General features: G+C 46.4%; 2 protein-coding genes across 3 annotated transcripts in view; one reads left to right on the forward strand and one right to left on the reverse strand.

The window, feature by feature from the left end:
* Positions 1 to 562: 562 nt before the first annotated feature.
* C25H10orf88 (chromosome 25 C10orf88 homolog) lies at positions 563 to 8,079 on the reverse strand. 2 transcript variants are annotated; one of them, XM_078868343.1, is made up of 6 exons: positions 7,329 to 8,079; positions 6,386 to 6,455; positions 4,314 to 4,523; positions 3,623 to 3,848; positions 2,423 to 2,597; positions 563 to 1,385 (listed from the first exon to the last, which is right to left on the reverse strand). In XM_078868343.1, the coding sequence occupies exons 3-6, from the start codon at positions 4,518 to 4,520 to the stop codon at positions 899 to 901; spliced, it is 1,095 nt and encodes a 364-aa protein (XP_078724469.1). In that variant the 5' UTR covers positions 4,521 to 4,523; positions 6,386 to 6,455; positions 7,329 to 8,079; the 3' UTR covers positions 563 to 898. The 2 variants fall into 2 exon arrangements, with proteins under 2 accessions (XP_078724469.1, XP_078724468.1); XM_078868342.1 differs by having other exon boundaries at positions 563 to 1,388.
* Positions 8,080 to 13,763: 5,684 nt separating this feature from the next.
* Positions 13,764 to 19,224, forward strand: part of LOC144941847 (uncharacterized) — a 34,504-nt gene continuing 29,043 nt past the window's right edge. Inside the window, exon 1 of the mRNA XM_078868340.1 lies at positions 13,764 to 14,142. The gene's annotated coding sequence lies outside the window, so the exon portion shown is untranslated. The remainder of the gene's footprint in view (positions 14,143 to 19,224) is intronic.

Genomic DNA, 19,224 nt, shown 5'->3' on the forward strand with positions numbered 1-19,224 from the left:
TACAGCCACAAATTTTTTAAACGCAACCCTGCAAGTGCATGTCGCACCGTGGTAAATTCGTCGCAAATAGGCAAAACCGCAAATTATATATCCAGCGAATATATTTAAGGGTTAACTTTGTGGGTAAGTCGACGGTGGTTGCTCTATGGGTAAGACTCGACCCTGCCATTGGAATGTGGAATTTCCACCACTGGCTCAGGGCTGTAAACGAGAGATGAGCACCAATGCTTCAAGGCTCAATTTGAGCAGCAGCAGGAGATCGCCCTGACCATGCCACCAGCAAGATAGTGACAGGCGACCTGGAGAACGATACAACTGCCTGCAACGCCGATTCCCGGATACGCGTCTCAAAGCACTTTGACAAATAGGCACTGCAGTCTCGCCAAAAAGTTACACACCTGACAAGTTCACCTTTGTAATATATCTATCGGATCCTCTTCATTTGAAGCTCCATGAAAATTACAATATCCGGAGGTACTCCGCTCACTTGGAACCGCCGCAACGCTTTTTTCCTGAAGTGTACAAGGGGCTTTGTGGTTTTATATTCACTTGGAGACACACCTTGGTGAAGTTCAAGTTTATTTGTTCAACCAGGCGAGAACTCAATATACTAGAATAGCCTCATTGGCAACAGTGAATGACGTGGGGTGGGCTTTTGTCCACCGGTCTAGAAACCTTAATTCCCCAAAATACGGCAACTTTGTTCCACCGAGTCATGCCTGCAGCCTCGACTGGCTCTCACAGACGCCCCGGAGACAAGCGGCCACCTGAGCAGGGAAAACGTGTCAAGATCACCGGTGACCCGTCGACACGTGGGAGGAAGAATACACAAAGCAAATCGATGGCTTTGATACTTTTTAGGATGCACACAATACGTAGAAACATCCGTCAGTCTGAGTCACGACTGTGTTGGCTCCGTGGCACAATCCGTGGCAGATGTTTCGTTAGGAACGGAGTCCCACCCCGCACTCCGGGTCTCTCCGGCTGCCTTGGGCGCACCGACGCTGTCTATGATGAGCCGGCGAACGGCCGTGAACTGTGCATCAATGTGGGCCTGCAGGGCCTGCAGTCGCAGCTCCACGAAGCCCATCAGTCTCCTCTCCGACTCCTCCACTCGGGCCAGCAGCAGCCTCTCCAGAGAGCGTGCGTCCTCCGCACTGCCAGCGCCACCGCCCGGCGCCGGTGGCGGGCCTTGCTGACGGCGATCCTCCCTGTGCTGCGACACCGGGCGAGCACCTACGTTCGCTTCGTCGCTCCACTTCACCAATGAGCTGCCGTCTCTCGAGTCCCCCCGTGTCCGCTCCGGGTCAACCCAGTGACCAGGGCTTCTCGGTGTCGCTTCTGCATCAGCCGGCTCTCCCTCCTCTCTCTCCACGCACCGCTTCCTGCTGATACACAACCAAGAAACATGGCATCGCTGCTTTCGGTAAAAGTTCACCAAATACGCACTCATTTACAGAGCAAATGAGCAAGCAGAGAATATGCCTCTTCTTCACGTATCTGTCCCTCCATGTAACTTGTAAATTTTTATTCATAATAAAGGTTATTTTGGGTTAGATCACATAAATATAAACGTGTCGTTAAACCCGCCACCACCCGACAGCCAACTAGTAAGGTTTGTCACGTAAACAAAATGCGCCAATTAGTTACTAGTTCAAACATCGGTGTGTTAGGGAGTAAAACCCACACCATTTACAATGTGAGTACAACGTTTACATAGAGGGATTAAAGGTAAATTTTACACATCCCATCAGCCACACGGCCTCTTTCTGGAAGTGCACAAATTAAAGTATTAAAAAATTATGAAACTATTTTTATTTTACCAGGTAAGGCCCACTGAGCTATTTATCTCTTTTTCAGGAGTGACCTGGCCACATATGATAGCTCAACAAAGTGGCTTATCATGTGGAAAATGATAGCAGCCAAATACTCTAAACACATTTTGATTTTAAATGTGGAGGAAAAAACCAGAGGACTCAGAGAAAAATCCACACGACCACAGGGAGAGAGACACACAAACTCGAAATATACAACAGGCGTCAGGGTCGGGAACGAACACAGGACCTGTATACCAGGCGAGGTAGTCAACATCTCGCCACCGCGGGGTGTTGTTATTGGTTCTCCACAGGCAAAACTTTGGACCGGTTTCCACATTTAGTGTCTAATCAGAAGTCAGCCTTACTTGGACCTATGCTGGTGAACTTCCCAATGTTATAGATACGAATCCTAATTTATCACAAAACTAAATAATCCGACACAAAATAACCATGAGCTCTGTTGTTGAAAATTATAAAGAAAGCAATAAATAAGCTGACGATTCGCCCCCTTCCCATATCTGGGTCAAGCGAGGGCAGTGGGCAACCCTAGCAATGACAACTGAGGCCCCCGCACCCGTCTCTCAGGAGACCGGTGCCACACACACCTCTGCTGATGTGCATGGCTCGCCAAGGCCTGGCATGCCGAGGCCGCGTTGGCGTCGCTCCTTGGTGCCTGTGCGGCGTTTGGCGACGGCCGGGTGCCGTTGCTAGCGCCGGGGCCATTCTCACTCCTCGTACTTCCCGAGGCGCCTTCTGCAAGAGCCGGAGAATTCCCGTCTCCTGAAAAAACAAAGTGATCGGTGAATATTTTGAAGACTCTTTTTCGTTGCGAACGAGTTTTCTTTAAGTAAATCGTTAAATCGGTTTGAACGCGTATGCCATTCCCTACACTTTGATCATGACGCGAGAATCAGTTTCTGGGTTCGAGGGTGCAAAATGCAAACGAGGAAACAAGAGATGGAGGAGGAGCGCCGACGATGGCAGAGGGAGGATTGGCGAAGGGAAAGTGCGGCGCGGGGAGCCAGAGCCTGCCTGCTCGCCATTGGCTGGAGGGCACCATTTGTCAAGGATTAACGTTGAAGTAAATCGCTTTCCGGCTCACTATACGAGCCGCACGCACAAGAGCAGGGCAACACCTCAGGATTTAAATGTAACGGTGGGCGTGAGCTTGCACGGGCCGCCTGTAACCCCCGGCGCGTTGTGTCCGGGTCGCGCTGCATGCGGAGCGTCGCTTCTCTTTCAGGCTTGTGCCACGGGACCACGTGCTGGGGGTGTCTTCACGAGTTGACTTCGGCTCCTGACGATGACGGAACGCTCAAAACGGAGCCCAACTCAGAAGCCCTTGGACTTGGTTTAGTTGATTATTGCAAATGTCAGTCTCTATCTATTTCCTTGAAAGTTTTTTTTCCTCTTATATTGTCTTCATTAACATTTTATGACGCAGGGTACATTTTCAGCAATAAACACGTCATAATGCATCAATTATTTCTGAGTCCATTGTTGAAATCTTACAGGGGAGGGATGGAGGGGGTGAAGGATGGGAGGGTATGTATGTAGAACTCCTTTCGCACCGTATGTAGCCAACCGAAGTGAGGTGGAGGGGGATATTTTTTAAATGTTCTTAACATATTGGTGTACTTAAATCGTTCTTGATGTAACTCAGGTCACCCTTACAAACGAGGCAACGCTGTTTCATGCCTTTCAGCGGGTTCACGTCACCTCCCGGTTAAAATAAAGGAGACCGACTGGATTTGCCCCACCACTAAGCGAACGACGATCGCGGCTTTTACGTGGCGACGTCTAACCTGGTGCCGGCGGCTCGCGGCAATCTTCTGACGGAGCCACGTGAAGAGAGCGACTCAGCGCATCGCTGGGGAGGGCGCCACCGAGGGCTGGGCCCCGTGTCGCGCCCGTTGCGTTGGCGGCGGCCATGCCGAGCTTCAGCATGGAAGCAACGTCCACCCCGCCGAGAGGGGAGCAGAATCCCGCCATGAGCATGCCCTGAAGTGTGCTGCCGGCAGCCTTCCGATTCTGTTGGGAGCAGGACAAACAGATTCACATCGACTTGGGTGCGTACAGTGGCGCGCATGGGAAAACGCGTCAGTGGCACCTCTGTGTCAAACGTGGTCCGTAACTGCATGAGGTTTTTGTCGCTCTCCTAAATATAGCGCAGCTGACGTTGAATGGGACTTAACACTGCGGCTGTTAGAATAATGGGCGACAGAGAGTCTTCTTCATCACGTTGTGTGAAATGTGTATCGGAGAAACCGCGTGATAAATTCATCTTATGACTGGAAGTGTCCCATTAACCCCAGGGCTCAGTGTTTGAGAGTTGCCCAGAAACACTGTGAGAGTGTAGCTGGGGCAGTGAGTGATGGAAGAGATGCGAGGGCACAAAGAGGAGACAGGAGAGACACAGGAGAGACACAGGAGACATACGAGATGCAGGAGACACGGGAGAGATGCGGGAGAGCAAGACGCATGCGACGCCCTCACCTGCTGATGCTGCTGCACCAGGCCCATGAGGCTCTGTGCGCCTGGAGACAGCGTTGCTCCCATCGACTCCATCATGGAGGACACCCTGTCCATGTCCACCGTGGGCGTCACACCGGGAATCATCACCGCTCCACCCAGGGCCCCTCGCTCATGAACCAACACGGTCAGGGTTCTGATCCTCACATACTCCTTGTCACCCAGTGACATCAACTGAACAATAAAACAGCGGTGACAGTGTTAAAATGTGCAGAATAAAAACAGAGAGTTATAAAATTAGTCCTGCATTTAAAAATGTCACCAATTCACTGTTGTACCTTGACGCTATTAATAAACGAGCAGATTTTTTTTTTCATAATTCCCAAATTACAGAGTTTCACATCACTTTGGAAGAAAGAGCTTGCTTCCCATCAACATCAGGCCCGACTAAGCCTGAAGAAGCCTAAAGTTTATCAGGCGAGGCCCGAGGAAGCCAGTTAAGGCTTCATCAGCCGAACTGTAGCCGCTGCTACTGCCACTCTACAGTCTGCTGCTTCTGTTACGCAAGCTACTGCTGCTGTTGGTGTCGTGCGTGCTGTTGCTGCTACGCAAGCTACTGCTGCTGTTGGTGTCGTGCGTGCTCTTGCTGCTGCGCATGCTACTGCTGCTGTTGGTGTTGTGTGTGCTGCTGCTACTGTGCATGCTGCTGCTGGTGTTGGTGTTGTGTGTGTTGCTGCTGCATGTTTGCTGCTGCTGCTGCCACTTGGTCTCGAGCAAGCGGTTTGTACAGATCTATGTTTGTGTTTGGGGCGGCCACATAGTAGTTTATGCCGAAACTCTTGTAATTTTGGCATAGAATATGTGACCTAACCCAAACAATATATATTTGTTCTAATTATAACAAAAAAATCCAGCTTTTTAACATTCCTCCGGTTTTGCTGAAAAACTAAATCAATTGGTATATTTGCCCATGTCACAACTGCATTTTATTTGCTCTGTTGGGTGGTGGAGGATTATAGATTTTAAAAAAACTGACATTACACCGACACAATCTCGCCCAAAAGAAACTAATTGTGAAACAAATACGGATCATATTGGCTTCGAAAACCTACTTTGTTGGTACAGTGTGAAAGAAGTTCAACATGCATACATACGGCGTTATAGCCACACACACAGGTGACATTCACCCTCCTGTTACACCCCCAGACGGCGACTGGAGTAGCAGCTGGTGACGAAGTCACACGCACAGTTACTCCAGAATAAAGTAGAAAAAAATACATTTGTATCAATGCTGCGGAAACTTCAAACCTAAAGGTAATCCGTGCCCAAACTAACAACGATGTGGCACTCATTCTGCTAACAAGGTCAAGCAACCTGATGGAAATTCCATAAACACGTGGCAGAGGTAACATCTCGTGATGGCGAGATGTTAACTACCGAGCCTAGCATACAGGAGGTCGTGGGTTCGATCCCAACCATGACGCCTGTATATTTGGAGTCTGCATCTCTCTCTCTCTGACGTGTGTTTTTTTCTCTGGGTCCTCCGGTTTTTACCTCCACATTTGGAAAAATGCATTCAGAGTATTTGTCTGCTATAAATTTCCACGTGATGAGTCACTTAGTTCAGCTATAATTTGTGGCCAGGTCGCTTCTGAAAGAAAGCCATACAGTTCAGTGGGCCTTACCTGGTAAAATAAAATAAAAATTGTCATAAAAAAATGCCATTGTCATCTAGCAAAGCGGTCTACATTTGATCCATCTCAGGGAATAATTGGTGGTTTGAACTCACAGCCTTCCCGCTCTGAGTCGGGCACTCACCACGGAGCTACCGGGCCGAGCGACTGACGGTCGTGCGTGGAGTGTGTGGAGAGTGTGGAGAGTGTGGAGTGTGTGGAGGGTGTGGAGTGTTACGTGTGTGGAGTGTGTGGAGTGCGTGGAGTACGTGGAGTGTAGAGTGTGTGGAGTGCGTGGAGTGTTTGGAGTTCGGTGAAGTGCGTGTAGTGTGTGGAGCTCGTAGGGAGTGGGTGGAGTGGGTGGAGTATGTGGAGCGTGTGGAGTGTGTGGAGACACGGCCGATGGTCACGGGCTTTGCTTGCCTTGAGCTCGCAGGATGGCGATGGAAACTCGAGGCAGATGTGCGTCTTGTACAGGTTCACCTCTTCACCACTGCGCGCGACGACACGACGGAAAGATACAGAATGGGGTTATTTTTTTATTAAGATAATAAATTTTGTGTACGCATACGTGATGAAAAAGTGACACCTGTGAATTTGTGCATATGTGGAAGTAAAAAATATACAACTATGATATATAAATAAATAGCACTGAGTCGTTATTCATAATCTATTTTTGGGATAGGCCACGTAAGAATGATCTGGCCAAATGTATATTGTTAGACCCTCAAATGAAACTGTCAAGGGTACAAGTGTTCAACTCGCACCCATCAGACTCGTCCCGGTTTCTTCAGGTCTCAAGGTTAAACAAAATAAACCTGAATGTTAACGTGCCAATTGTTTCAGCTCACCACGATAGGGTGACGAACTTATCTTAAAACATGAGATTATATCTAAGTGCTACATTTACTTGTATTATCTCTCCTCACTCAAAAATCTATTATGAATCATATTGGCCACGAATACCTGGTATGTGTTACATCAACACCGAATTCTATTCGAAACTTCCAATCGTGCCAAATGGAAACCATACAATATGATGATGTGTCACGGTGTGTCATGGTGCATCACAGTGCGTAACGGTGTGTGTCACGGTGCATCACGGTGTGTGTGTCACGGTGTGCGTCACGGTGTGAGTCACGGTGTGTGTCACGGTGCATCACTGTGTGTCACGGTATGTGTCACGGTGTGTGTCACGGTGCGTGTCACGGTGCATGTCACGGTGTGTCACGGTGCGTCACGGTGTGTGTCACGGTGTGCGTCACTACACTGACGCACCATGACACTCGAGTCAAACTGATTTGACTCGAATGGACATGGGTGTGAGTGCCGGGGAGGGACCATGGTGGAGCCAGCTCCTCCATACTTGTCAGGATAAGGTCCTCCTCCGGGCAGGGGCTGGCCCCGCGCGCTCCCCACATACTCCCCCTCGGCATACAGCTCCACGGTCCGCGCTTCGCTCTCCAGGCTCACGGCCGCCACTAAAAGTTCGTGGCCGGAGCAGCTCAGCTCCACCGTGCAGCTGCTACTGCTGCTGCCCTGCTGCTGCTGCTCCTCCCCACACGGCCTGCACAGCCGCACCAGCTCCACCCTGTTGCAATAGAAAGACAAAGATCCCCTGTATAGCCTGAACAGACTGTTGGGGCAAGTGCTGTAGCGAGCACCTATGAAGGCCGGCACAGCGCACGAGGGGGTGGGTGGCCAACGCCACGCCCGGCTGCCTTTGTCTCCCCATAGGCGATGTTTACACACCACACCAGGTGCTCATTTGAGGCTGAATTGACCTAGGGGAGGAGGCCCAGGACCGTTTTAGATAATCGTCACTGGTGCTGGCCGTGAGCGGGAATCGAACTTGGGTCGCCAGGTTGGTAGCGCAGCGCACTAACCTCGGCATTACCGCTCCACAGCCTGCTGCACACACACTCACACTTACACACACACTCACACACACTTACTCACACTCACTCACACACTCACACTTACACACACACTCACACGCACCGGCACAAACACACAAGGACAAACTAAACCTCAATCACGGTAACAAAATACATTCTATCCCATGGTTGCGTATGGCAGCGGTATCCCCAGGAGTTAGATGCCCATGTTAAGCTCTGGTGGCCCCAACCAGATGGCTTCAGGACAGAGTTGTTGTAGTTTGCCTTTCCTGCTCCGTTAAAGGAGCACAGACTACAATGGTCCACAGAGTCCATGACCACAAAAAAATCACTGTCGCTTGTCGTTCATGCATCTCTATGGGTCACGATGCATCTCTATGGGTCTGGGTCTATATGAGTCTTTATGTATCTCTACGAGTCTCTATGGATCTCTATAGGTCTCTATGTATCTACATGGTAATAGTATTGGTTGCATGGTCACACTCGTAGTGGCCTGTCGCCAATGTCTCTCTATAGTTCTCTGTATGTATCATAGTCCATTGCCACACATTCAACCAGCCACTCCGTCCTCCTTCCTCAGCGTAGCAGCCCCTCGACAGGACAGCGACGTGTTCACACATTACATCATCACAGCGACATGTTCACACATCACATCAGCCGCGTGGACTTCCATCAGGGGCTGCTCAACATAACGAGCAACGCGACTGCTTTAACGCCAGCAACGCTCTGGGACGGCTTCAACATTGAGCGTCTCACCAGCAGTGCACTCAGGCTTTATTAAAGTAAATTACATCCCGAGTGACACCTGACCTGTCAACCCAGTGCCTTCATTGTAAACCAAGTCTCATCACAAGGGAGAAACACAAACAAATAGACAAACTCTTATTCTTTGGTTCTTTTCGGTTAAGTCACGTCTAAAAATAAAATAATAAATCAAAATAAAACAACACATTACGACATTTCGATTGCAACACAAGCAATCATCATCAGGCATAAAAGAAATAGCAACAAAAATCTAACTAGAAAACTATAGACCGACATACAAGCAGACAGACATCACAACGGCACACATAGAGAGGAGTATACAGGCACACGAAAATTAAATAACCTAGCAAAATATTGAAATGTGATGTAATACAACACAGAGAGTCGGTTAACACACAATTAACGCATGGCCTGGTTGACTACGTGTTTCAAAATTTGCTAAGTTAGAATTTTAAGTGTGAGCAACACATATCTAACTAGAAAACTATATACAGACATACAAGCAGACAGACATCACAACGGCACACAGAGAGAGGACACACATCGGCTGTGTGAGCAACAAAAATCTAACTAGAAAACTATAGACAGACATACAAGCAGACAGACATCACAACGGCACACAAAGAGAGGACACAAATCGGCACAAAGAGATGGTCGTTTCTGTGACGGTCCCTTAAATATAGAGAGGAGGGGGAGGGGACGGGGGGAGGGAGAGGGCGGGGAGATCAATGGGTGCACGCCAACGTACTCCTATTGTAAGTGAGATGATAGACGCGGCACGGGAGGCAAACCTGAAAATTAGGACAAACGCGGCACGGGAGGCAAGCCTGAAAATTAGGAGACAAGCACACGAAAATTAAATAACCTAGTAAATTATCGAAATGTGATGTAATACAACACAGAAAGTCGGTTAACACACAATTAACGCATAGCCTGGTTTATTACATGTTTCAAAATTTGCTAAGTTAGAATTTTAAGTGTGAAATTTCAAGGAGAGGACACAGGCAGAGAGAACAAATAGCCAGAAAGAAAAAAGGATAAGTTTAAAACTTCCCCGTAGAAGTGGTTCAATCTTAATTTGGGAGCTTTCGTGACTGCAGGAATTATTCTTTGGTTCTTTTCGGTTAAGTCACGTCTAAAAATAAAATAATAAATCAAAATAAAACAACACATTACGACGTTTCGATTGCAACACAAGCAATCATCATCAGGCATAAAAGAAATAGCAACAAAAATCTAACTAGAAAACTATAGACCGACATACAAGCAGACAGACATCACAACGGCACACATAGAGAGGAGTATACAGGCACACGAAAATTAAATAACCTAGCAAAATATTGAAATGTGATGTAATACAACACAGAGAGTCGGTTAACACACAATTAACGCATGGCCTGGTTGACTACGTGTTTCAAAATTTGCTAAGTTAGAATTTTAAGTGTGAGCAACAAATATCTAACTAGAAAACTATATACAGACATACAAGCAGACAGACATCACAACGGCACACAGAGAGAGGACACAAATCGGCTGTGTGAGCAACAAAAATCTAACTAGAAAACTATAGACAGACATACAAGCAGACAGACATCACAACGGCACACAGAGAGAGGACACAAATCGGCACAAAGAGATGGTCGTTTCTGTGACGGTCCCTTAAATATAGAGAGGAGGGGGAGGGGACGGGGGGGAGGGAGAGGGCGGGGAGATCAATGGGTGCACGCCAACGTACTCCTATTGTAAGTGAGATGATAGACGCGGCACGGGAGGCAAACCTGAAAATTAGGACAAACGCGGCACGGGAGGCAAGCCTGAAAATTAGGAGACAAGCACACGAAAATTAAATAACCTAGTAAATTATCGAAATGTGATGTAATACAACACAGAAAGTCGGTTAACACACAATTAACGCATAGCCTGGTTTATTACATGTTTCAAAATTTGCTAAGTTAGAATTTTAAGTGTGAAATTTCAAGGAGAGGACACAGGCAGAGAGAACAAATAGCCAGAAAGAAAAAAGGATAAGTTTAAAACTTCCCCGTAGAAGTGGTTCAATCTTAATTTGGGAGCTTTCGTGACTGCAGGAATTATTCTTTGGTTCTTTTCGGTTAAGTCACGTCTAAAAATAAAATAATAAATCAAAATAAAACAACACATTACGACGTTTCGATTGCAACACAAGCCGTTGTGATGTCTGTCTGCTTGTATGTCGGTCTATAGTTTTCTAGTTAGATTTTTGTTGCTATTTCTTTTATGCCTGATGATGATTGCTTGTGTTGCAATCGAAACGTCGTAATGTGTTGTTAATTAAGATTGAACCACTTCTACGGGGAAGTTTTAAACTTATCCTTTTTTCTTTCTGGCTATTTGTTCTCTCTGCCTGTGTCCTCTCCTTGAAATTTCACACTTAAAATTCTAACTTAGCAAATTTTGAAACATGTAATAAACCAGGCTATGCGTTAATTGTGTGTTAACCGACTTTCTGTGTTGTATTACATCACATTTCGATAATTTACTAGGTTATTTAATTTTCGTGTGCTTGTCTCCTAATTTTCAGGCTTGCCTCCCGTGCCGCGTTTGTCCTAATTTTCAGGTTTGCCTCCCGTGCCGCGTCTATCATCTCACTTACAATAGGAGTACGTTGGCGTGCACCCATTGATCTCCCCGCCCTCTCCCTCCCCCCGTCCCCTCCCCCTCCTCTCTATATTTAAGGGACCGTCACAGAAACGACCATCTCTTTGTGCCGATTTGTGTCCTCTCTCTGTGTGCCGTTGTGATGTCTGTCTGCTTGTATGTCTGTCTATAGTTTTCTAGTTAGATTTTTCTTGCTCACACAGCCGATTTGTGTCCTCTCTCTGTGTGCCGTTGTGATGTCTGTCTGCTTGTATGTCTGTATATAGTTTTCTAGTTAGATATTTGTTGCTCACACTTAAAATTCTAACTTAGCAAATTTTGAAACACGTAGTCAACCAGGTCATGCGTTATTTGTGTGTTAACCGACTCTCTGTGTTGTATTACATCACATTTCAATATTTTGCTAGGTTATTTAATTTTCGTGTGCCTGTATACTCCTATGTGTGCCGTTGTGATGTCTGTCTGCTTGTATGTCGGTCTATAGTTTTCTAGTTAGATTTTTGTTGCTATTTCTTTTATGCCTGATGATGATTGCTTGTGTTGTAATCGAAACGTCGTAATGTGTTGTTTTATTTTGATTTATTATTTTATTTTTAGACGTGACTTAACCGAAAAGAACCAAAGAATAATTCCTGCAGTCACGAAAGCTCCCAAATTAAGAGACAAACTCTTGTTGCTGCTGTTGTTATTGTTGCCCGCATTGGAACGTCAGTTTCCCTGCACAAGGGCAGATTTTGACAGCAACGTCGCTGTCACAATCTGCTGACAATGCCGCGTTCAGCAGCACAAGTTCATCAGCGTGAAGCTCGCCAACCACGCGGGCGGACGGCGATGACCCAGCCACGAGGGCTGGGCCCAAGTCGCCCTTCTGCACTCCGAGGCCCCCCCCCCCCACGGCTCCCTCCCTGACTCCACTCACCCGTCCCCAGGACCCCGGCCCCCCGCTCTGCCCTCCTCCTCCTCCCGCACCACCCGCAGCGCGGCAGACAGAGGGGGGCCCCGCATGGCCCCCCACGCGCTCCGCACCGCGCATGGCCCCGCGGCGCCGCCACTCATCGCGGCCGGGTGAGGGGTGGGGGGGGGCGGCAGGAGCTGTAACTAAACTCAACTTGAATGTACTATGACATGGGGACGCACACCCATGTTGATTTCGTCGTTGCCGGTATGGAGACGGCTGTACGTCGTATGGGCCTGCAAACTCAATTCCCCTGCACAAGAATGGGGGGGGGGGGGGTGTGAGCCGTGTGGGTTGGCACGGCGAGCGCAGTGCGCACAATGAGCGCGAACCCCACTGTATCACTGTACAATCACTGTGCACTGTACAATCACTGTGCACTGTACAATCACTGTGCACTGTACAATCACTGTACCGCTGTACAATCACTGTGCACTGTACAATCACTGTGCCACTGTACAATCACTGGACACTGTACCATCACTGGACTCGAGCAGACCGGGGAATCGATTTGTGGTGAATCGGAATCGCGTCGCGAGAATCGCTCCGCGTGGTGGGGGGAGGCAATTAGCGCGCGCTGTGATGACGTCATCGTGAGGGAGCGCGCGCCGCGGGCACCCCCGTGACGTCATTAGAAGCGGCGGAGACTCCGCGCGTGAGAGGTCGGCGCTTGCGATACAACCACAACTACCACCACAACTACAACCACCACCACCACCACAACTACAGTACTACACCACAACCACCACAACCAATACACCACCACTACTACAACCACAACCATCACAACTACAACCACCACCACTACTATAACTACAACCACAACTACTACACCACAACCACCACAAATACAACCACAACTACTACAACCACAATCATCACAACTACAACCACCACAAGTACAACCATCACCACAACTACTACAACCACCACAACTACAACCACTACAACCACCACCACAACTACCACAACCACCACTACTACACCACCACCACTACAGCACCACCATAACTACACCACCATTATTACAACTACACCACCACTATTACAACTACACCACCACTACTACAACTACACCACCACTACTACACCACCACCAATACACCACCACTACTGCACCACCACTACTACAGCCACAACCACCTCTACACCACCACCACTACAGCGACTACTATAGTCACTACTGCCTCAGCCACAACAGCTACTACAATACACAGCATCGCGTGCTACTACTCGAAGCCACAGCGTCACGTGCTACTACTACAAGCTACAGCATCACGTGCTACTACTACAAGCCACAGCATCACGTGCTACTACTACAAGCTACACAATCACGTGATACTACTACAAGCCACAGCATCACGTGCTACTACTACAAGCCACAGCATCACGTGCTACTACTACAAGCTACACAATCACGTGATACTACTACAAGCCACAGCATCACGTGCTACTACTACAAGCCACAGCATCACGTGCTACTACTACAAGCCACAGCATCACGTGCTACTACTACAAGCCACAGCATCACGTGATACTACTACAAGCCACAGCATCACGTGATACTACTACAAGCCACAGCATCCCGTGCTACTACTACAAGCCACAGCATCACGTGATACTACTACAAGCCACAGCATCACGTGATACTACTACAAGCCACAGCATCACGTGATACTACTACAAGCCACAGCATCACGTGATACTACTACAAGCCACAGCATCACGTGATACTACTACAAGCCACAGCATCACGTGATACTACTACAAGCCACAGCATCACGTGATACTACAAGCCACAGCATCACCATCACCACCACTCGCTGCTGGCACTGCCCACTGCCAATCACCGCAGACAGAGCGCCGACTCCGCCTGTCGCGTGGACAGCAGCGACACGGGGACAGCAGCAGCAGCGTGTGTGAGGGTGCGAGACTCAGCACTACTACAGCTACAAGCTCAACTACAGCACTACCACAACTACAGCACAACTACAGCACTGCTACAGCTACAGCACTACTACAGCTACAGCACTACTACTGCTCTAGCACAACGACAGCACTACCACTGTAACAACACACTTACAATACAGTACAACACACACGGGTCTGGTAACTGAAGGATGCCCGTTTACATGTCTCGCAGGAGTATTTGTGCGTGCTATTCGTGTCTGTGTTTGTTTCGTCTCTGTATCAGTGCATGTGTTTGCGTCATTGCCTCTCTATGGGGCCATCCATTTAGTACGTAACGCAAAAAATCTGTCAAAATGTGACCCCTCCCTGTACGCACGCGTACTTTTTACACCCCCCCCCCCCGAATACCGACTACTGTCACCCAGGAATGTCTGGCCTTAACGCTTCTGACGTCACTCCACATCGACCAGCCCCCCTCATTAATATTCATGAACAGGTGACGTCCTCCAAATGGACACCCCCGTCATTAATAATAATTAGCGGCTGACGTCACTCCACATGGGGTGGGCGAGGCGCCTCCCCCTCCTTGGCGTCAACTCACAAGTCACAACCCTCACTGCAAAGGCAGAACCCTCACGTCACGCGATCTCCATAACGCTGTTGAGACATCGAAGTAAAAAGGACGTCATGATGAACAAGGGATTATAATTAAATAGGTCTGTGTCACCCAAGGCCGTAGCCATGGAGTCAACATTGTGGGGGACCAAATCTTCTAGGGTGTCTGGGGGTCCCAACCCAGAAAAATATCTAAATTTGAAAACCAATTTCATGCCTAAAATATTTAAACATTCACTAACACATGGGATGGACTTTTTAATTTTTTTACAATAATGTCTAATAGTGTATTGTATTAGATTGCTCTGTTTTTACTTTTTTACTATTTCTTGATGCATTGTATGTAATGGCAGAGATTAGGGATTAATAAAGTACATCCATAACCACAATCATATAAACAGAAATCTATGCATTGATTTATATGAAGACAAGTCCAGATATTGTGACCAAGGTTTAGCAAATTGTTGTTTTTATTTACATAGCATAGCAAAACAATTGTATACCAATATATTGGGGGGGACATTTTTAGCATATTTGAATATTGGGGGGGGTGTGTCCCCCCAATATATATTATAATTACGGCCTTGGTATCACTGCATTAATGCAATGAATATCATGTCATGGTCTGCTTTTCGTTTGCAAGTTTCAGATTTACTGCAATACACCCGTCCTTGGATGGGCAAAAGGCTAGGCCTATAGAACGGTCGATATTTAATCCACGCAGAAACGATCAAGGATGAATAATATTAACGTGTTTAAGCAAACGGATAGTGAATGCAAGCTCTCTGTGTATGTGTCTCCATGTCTGTGTTTGTCTCTCTCTGTGTATGTGTCTCTCTCCATGTCTGTTTGTCTCTCTCTGTGTATGTGTCTCTCTCCATGGCTGTGTTTGTCTCTCTCTGTGTATGTGTCTCTCTCCATGTCTGTGTTTGTGTCTCTCTCCCTGTATGTCTCTCTCCATGTCTGTGTTTGTCTCTCTCCCTGTATATGTGTCTCTCTCCGAGCTTGCATTCACACCTGATGACGGTTGCTTATGTTGCAATGAAAACGTCTTATATTATTTATTTTATTTCTACGTGACTTTACCGAAATAACTAAAGAGTAATTCCTGCAGTCACGAAAGCTTAAAATCAAGTCTTAAATGTATTTATAATAGAATTATCTTCATCCTGAGTGTATGCTGCTGCTGTGTCCTGTATAGCGCCTGAGGTCCTTGATAGATGGAATTATTACGGCAGACCCCTTCGTTACTCAGCTAGAAATCCAAACACGTGATGTTCTCTAAATATTTCTATACGTGCGGCAAACTGCAAACCGGCTATCTCGGCCTCGCTGTGCGCTGCTTTGCACCGCTAGTCGAGTAGATAACCATGTGTTCAATAAACCCTCGGAGCCAGGATGACCGTCCAACTCCGATCGTCATTTATTGATTGTTACAGGTAAAACTGGTGAGAAAACACAGATACAGCATCTGTTATAATTCGGAAACACCCACACAATGAACACCACAGCATCAGAACATTGTCTCAGATAACAATAGATCCTGGAAGGACCAGGCCCCCACATTACCCCTGAACAACTAGACAAAGGCACAAGCTGGTGCGTTGCATACAGGCACATAGTGTATTCATCCCACTGCACCCCAAATGTACAGCATTACACTTAACACTAAACTGTGGATGAGATACTTCGTCATCACTCTCAGGATCGCAACATAGGCACAAGTCTGACTCGACCTACTAAATCACGAGTAACATCCACAATAAGGAAAGTCACAGGCTTCGTTACTAACTAGGCCTCGTATTTACTACAACAACTTAACGGCACCATAAAGGCATTTCCATTGCTATAACGGTCATTCCAACATTACAACAGCATTTCCAATATTATAGGAATATAAACAACTTACAGATAATGATAATTTAGGAGCTTTCGTGACTGCAGGAATTATTCTTTGGTTCTTTTCGGTTAAGTCACGTCTAAAAATAAAATAATAAATTAAAATAACATATTACGACGTTTCGATTGCAACACAAGCAATCATCATCAGGTATAAAAGAAATAGCAACAAAAATCTAACTAGAAAACTATAGACAGACATACAAGCAGACAGACATCACAACGGCACACAGAGAGAGGACACAAATCGGCACAAAGAGAGGGGTCGTTTCTGTGACGGTCCCTTAAATATAGAGAGGGGGGGCGGGGACGGAGAGAGGTAGGGGGCAGAGAGAATTAGCATATCAATGAGTGTACGGCAACGTACTGCTGTTGCAAGTAAGATGACAATGTGGAACAGGCACGCAAAATTGAAAACGGGCACGCAAAATTGAAAATTAGGAGACAGGCACACGAAAATTAAATAACCTAGCAAAATATCGAAATGTGATGTAATACAACACAGAGAGTCGGTTAACACACAATTAACGCATAGCCTGGTTGATTACGTGTTTCAAAATTTGCTAAGTTAGAATTTTAAGTGTGAAAATTCCAAAGAGAGGACACAGGCAGAGAGAACAAATAGCCAGAAAGAAAAAGGATAAGCTTAAAACTTCCCCGTAGAAGTGGTTCAATCTTAATTTAGGAGCTTTCGTGACTGCAGGAATTATTCTTTGGTTCTTTTCGGTTAAGTCACGTCTAAAAATAAAATAATAAATTAAAATAACATATTACGACGTTTCGATTGCAACACAAGCAATCATCAGGTATAAAAGAAATAGCAACAAAAATCTAACTAGAAAACTATAGACAGACATACAAGCAGACAGACATCACAACGGCACACAGAGAGAGGACACAAATCGGCACAAAGAGAGGGGTCGTTTCTGTGACGGTCCCTTAAATATAGAGAGGGGGGGCGGGGACGGAGAGAGGTAGGGGGCAGAGAGAATTAGCATATCAATGAGTGTACGGCAACGTACTGCTGTTGCAAGTAAGATGACAATGTGGAACAGGCACGCAAAATTGAAAACGGGCACGCAAAATTGAAAATTAGGAGACAGGCACACGAAAATTAAATAACCTAGCAAAATATCGAAATGTGATGTAATACAACACAGAGAGTCGGTTAACACACAATTAACGCATAGCCTGGTTGATTACGTGTTTCAAAATTTGCTAAGTTAGAATTTTAAGTGTGAAAATTCCAAAGAGAGGACACAGGCAGAGAGAACAAATAGCCAGAAAGAAAAAGGATAAGCTTAAAACTTCCCCGTAGAAGTGGTTCAATCTTAATTTAGGAGCTTTCGTGACTGCAGGAATTATTCTTTGGTTCTTTTCGGTTAAATCACGTCTGAACCACTTCTACGGGGAAGTTTTAAGCTTATCCTTTTTCTTTCTGGCTATTTGTTCTCTCTGCCTGTGTCCTCTCTTTGGAATTTTCACACTTAAAATTCTAACTTAGCAAATTTTGAAACACGTAATCAACCAGGCTATGCGTTAATTGTGTGTTAACCGACTCTCTGTGTTGTATTACATCACATTTCGATATTTTGCTAGGTTATTTAATTTTCGTGTGCCTGTCTCCTAATTTTCAATTTTGCGTGCCCGTTTTCAATTTTGCGTGCCTGTTCCACATTGTCATCTTACTTGCAACAGCAGTACGTTGCCGTACACTCATTGATATGCTAATTCTCTCTGCCCCCTACCTCTCTCCGTCCCCGCCCCCCCTCTCTATTTTTAAGGGACCGTCACAGAAACGACCCCTCTCTTTGTGCCGATTTGTGTCCTCTCTCTGTGTGCCGTTGTGATGTCTGTCTGCTTGTATGTCTGTCTATAGTTTTCTAGTTAGATTTTTGTTGCTATTTCTTTTATACCTGATGATGATTGCTTGTGTTGCAATCGAAACGTCGTAATATGTTATTTTAATTTATTATTTTATTTTTAGACGTGACTTAACCGAAAAGAACCAAAGAATAATTCCTGCAGTCACGAAAGCTCCTAAATTAAGATTGAACCACTTCTACGGGGAAGTTTTAAGCTTATCCTTTTTCTTTCTGGCTATTTGTTCTCTCTGCCTGTGTCCTCTCTTTGGAATTTTCACACTTAAAATTCTAACTTAGCAAATTTTGAAACACGTAATCAACCAGGCTATGCGTTAATTGTGTGTTAACCGACTCTCTGTGTTGTATTACATCAATTCTAGATTTGAAGCTTTCGTGACTGCAATGATTCATATTCTCAGGTTTTTTCGGTAAAGTCACGTAGGTAAAACATTAAAAGTAATGAAAGTAAAATAAAAACAAAACAAAAATAAAAATAAAATTCACGACGTTTCGGAGGCAACACAAGTCTCCGTCATCAGGTGGGACCGTCACAGCCAGATTAGCTGCATCAAGTGAAGCAATGATTCAAAATGTAATCCCTTATAAGCAAGTTGAAGGGGGGGAGGAGAGGGGGGGGGAGTTCATCAGAATGTGGTAGCCAATGAATGGAACGTATCGGGAGGGAGGGGGGGTGGGAGGGGGAGGGAGCCAACAAAA

The sequence above is a fragment of the Lampetra fluviatilis genome, chromosome 25 (genome assembly GCF_964198595.1).
Source record: "Lampetra fluviatilis chromosome 25, kcLamFluv1.1, whole genome shotgun sequence".
NCBI lineage: Eukaryota > Metazoa > Chordata > Hyperoartia > Petromyzontiformes > Petromyzontidae > Lampetra > Lampetra fluviatilis.

What these genes read in the sequence shown, in the direction of transcription:
- C25H10orf88 (XM_078868342.1), bottom strand. Translation starts at nt 4,520, where the DNA reads ATGTCACTGGGTGACAAGGAGTATGTGAGGATCAGAACCCTGACCGTG. An exon ending in TGGTGCAGCAGCATCAGCAG is followed by an intron (nt 3,849 to 4,313) that starts GTGAGGGCGTCG and finishes TGCTCCCAACAG; the next exon opens with AATCGGAAGGCTGCCGGCAG. An exon ending in CCGCGAGCCGCCGGCACCAG is followed by an intron (nt 2,598 to 3,622) that starts GTTAGACGTCGC and finishes TTGTTTTTTCAG; the next exon opens with GAGACGGGAATTCTCCGGCT.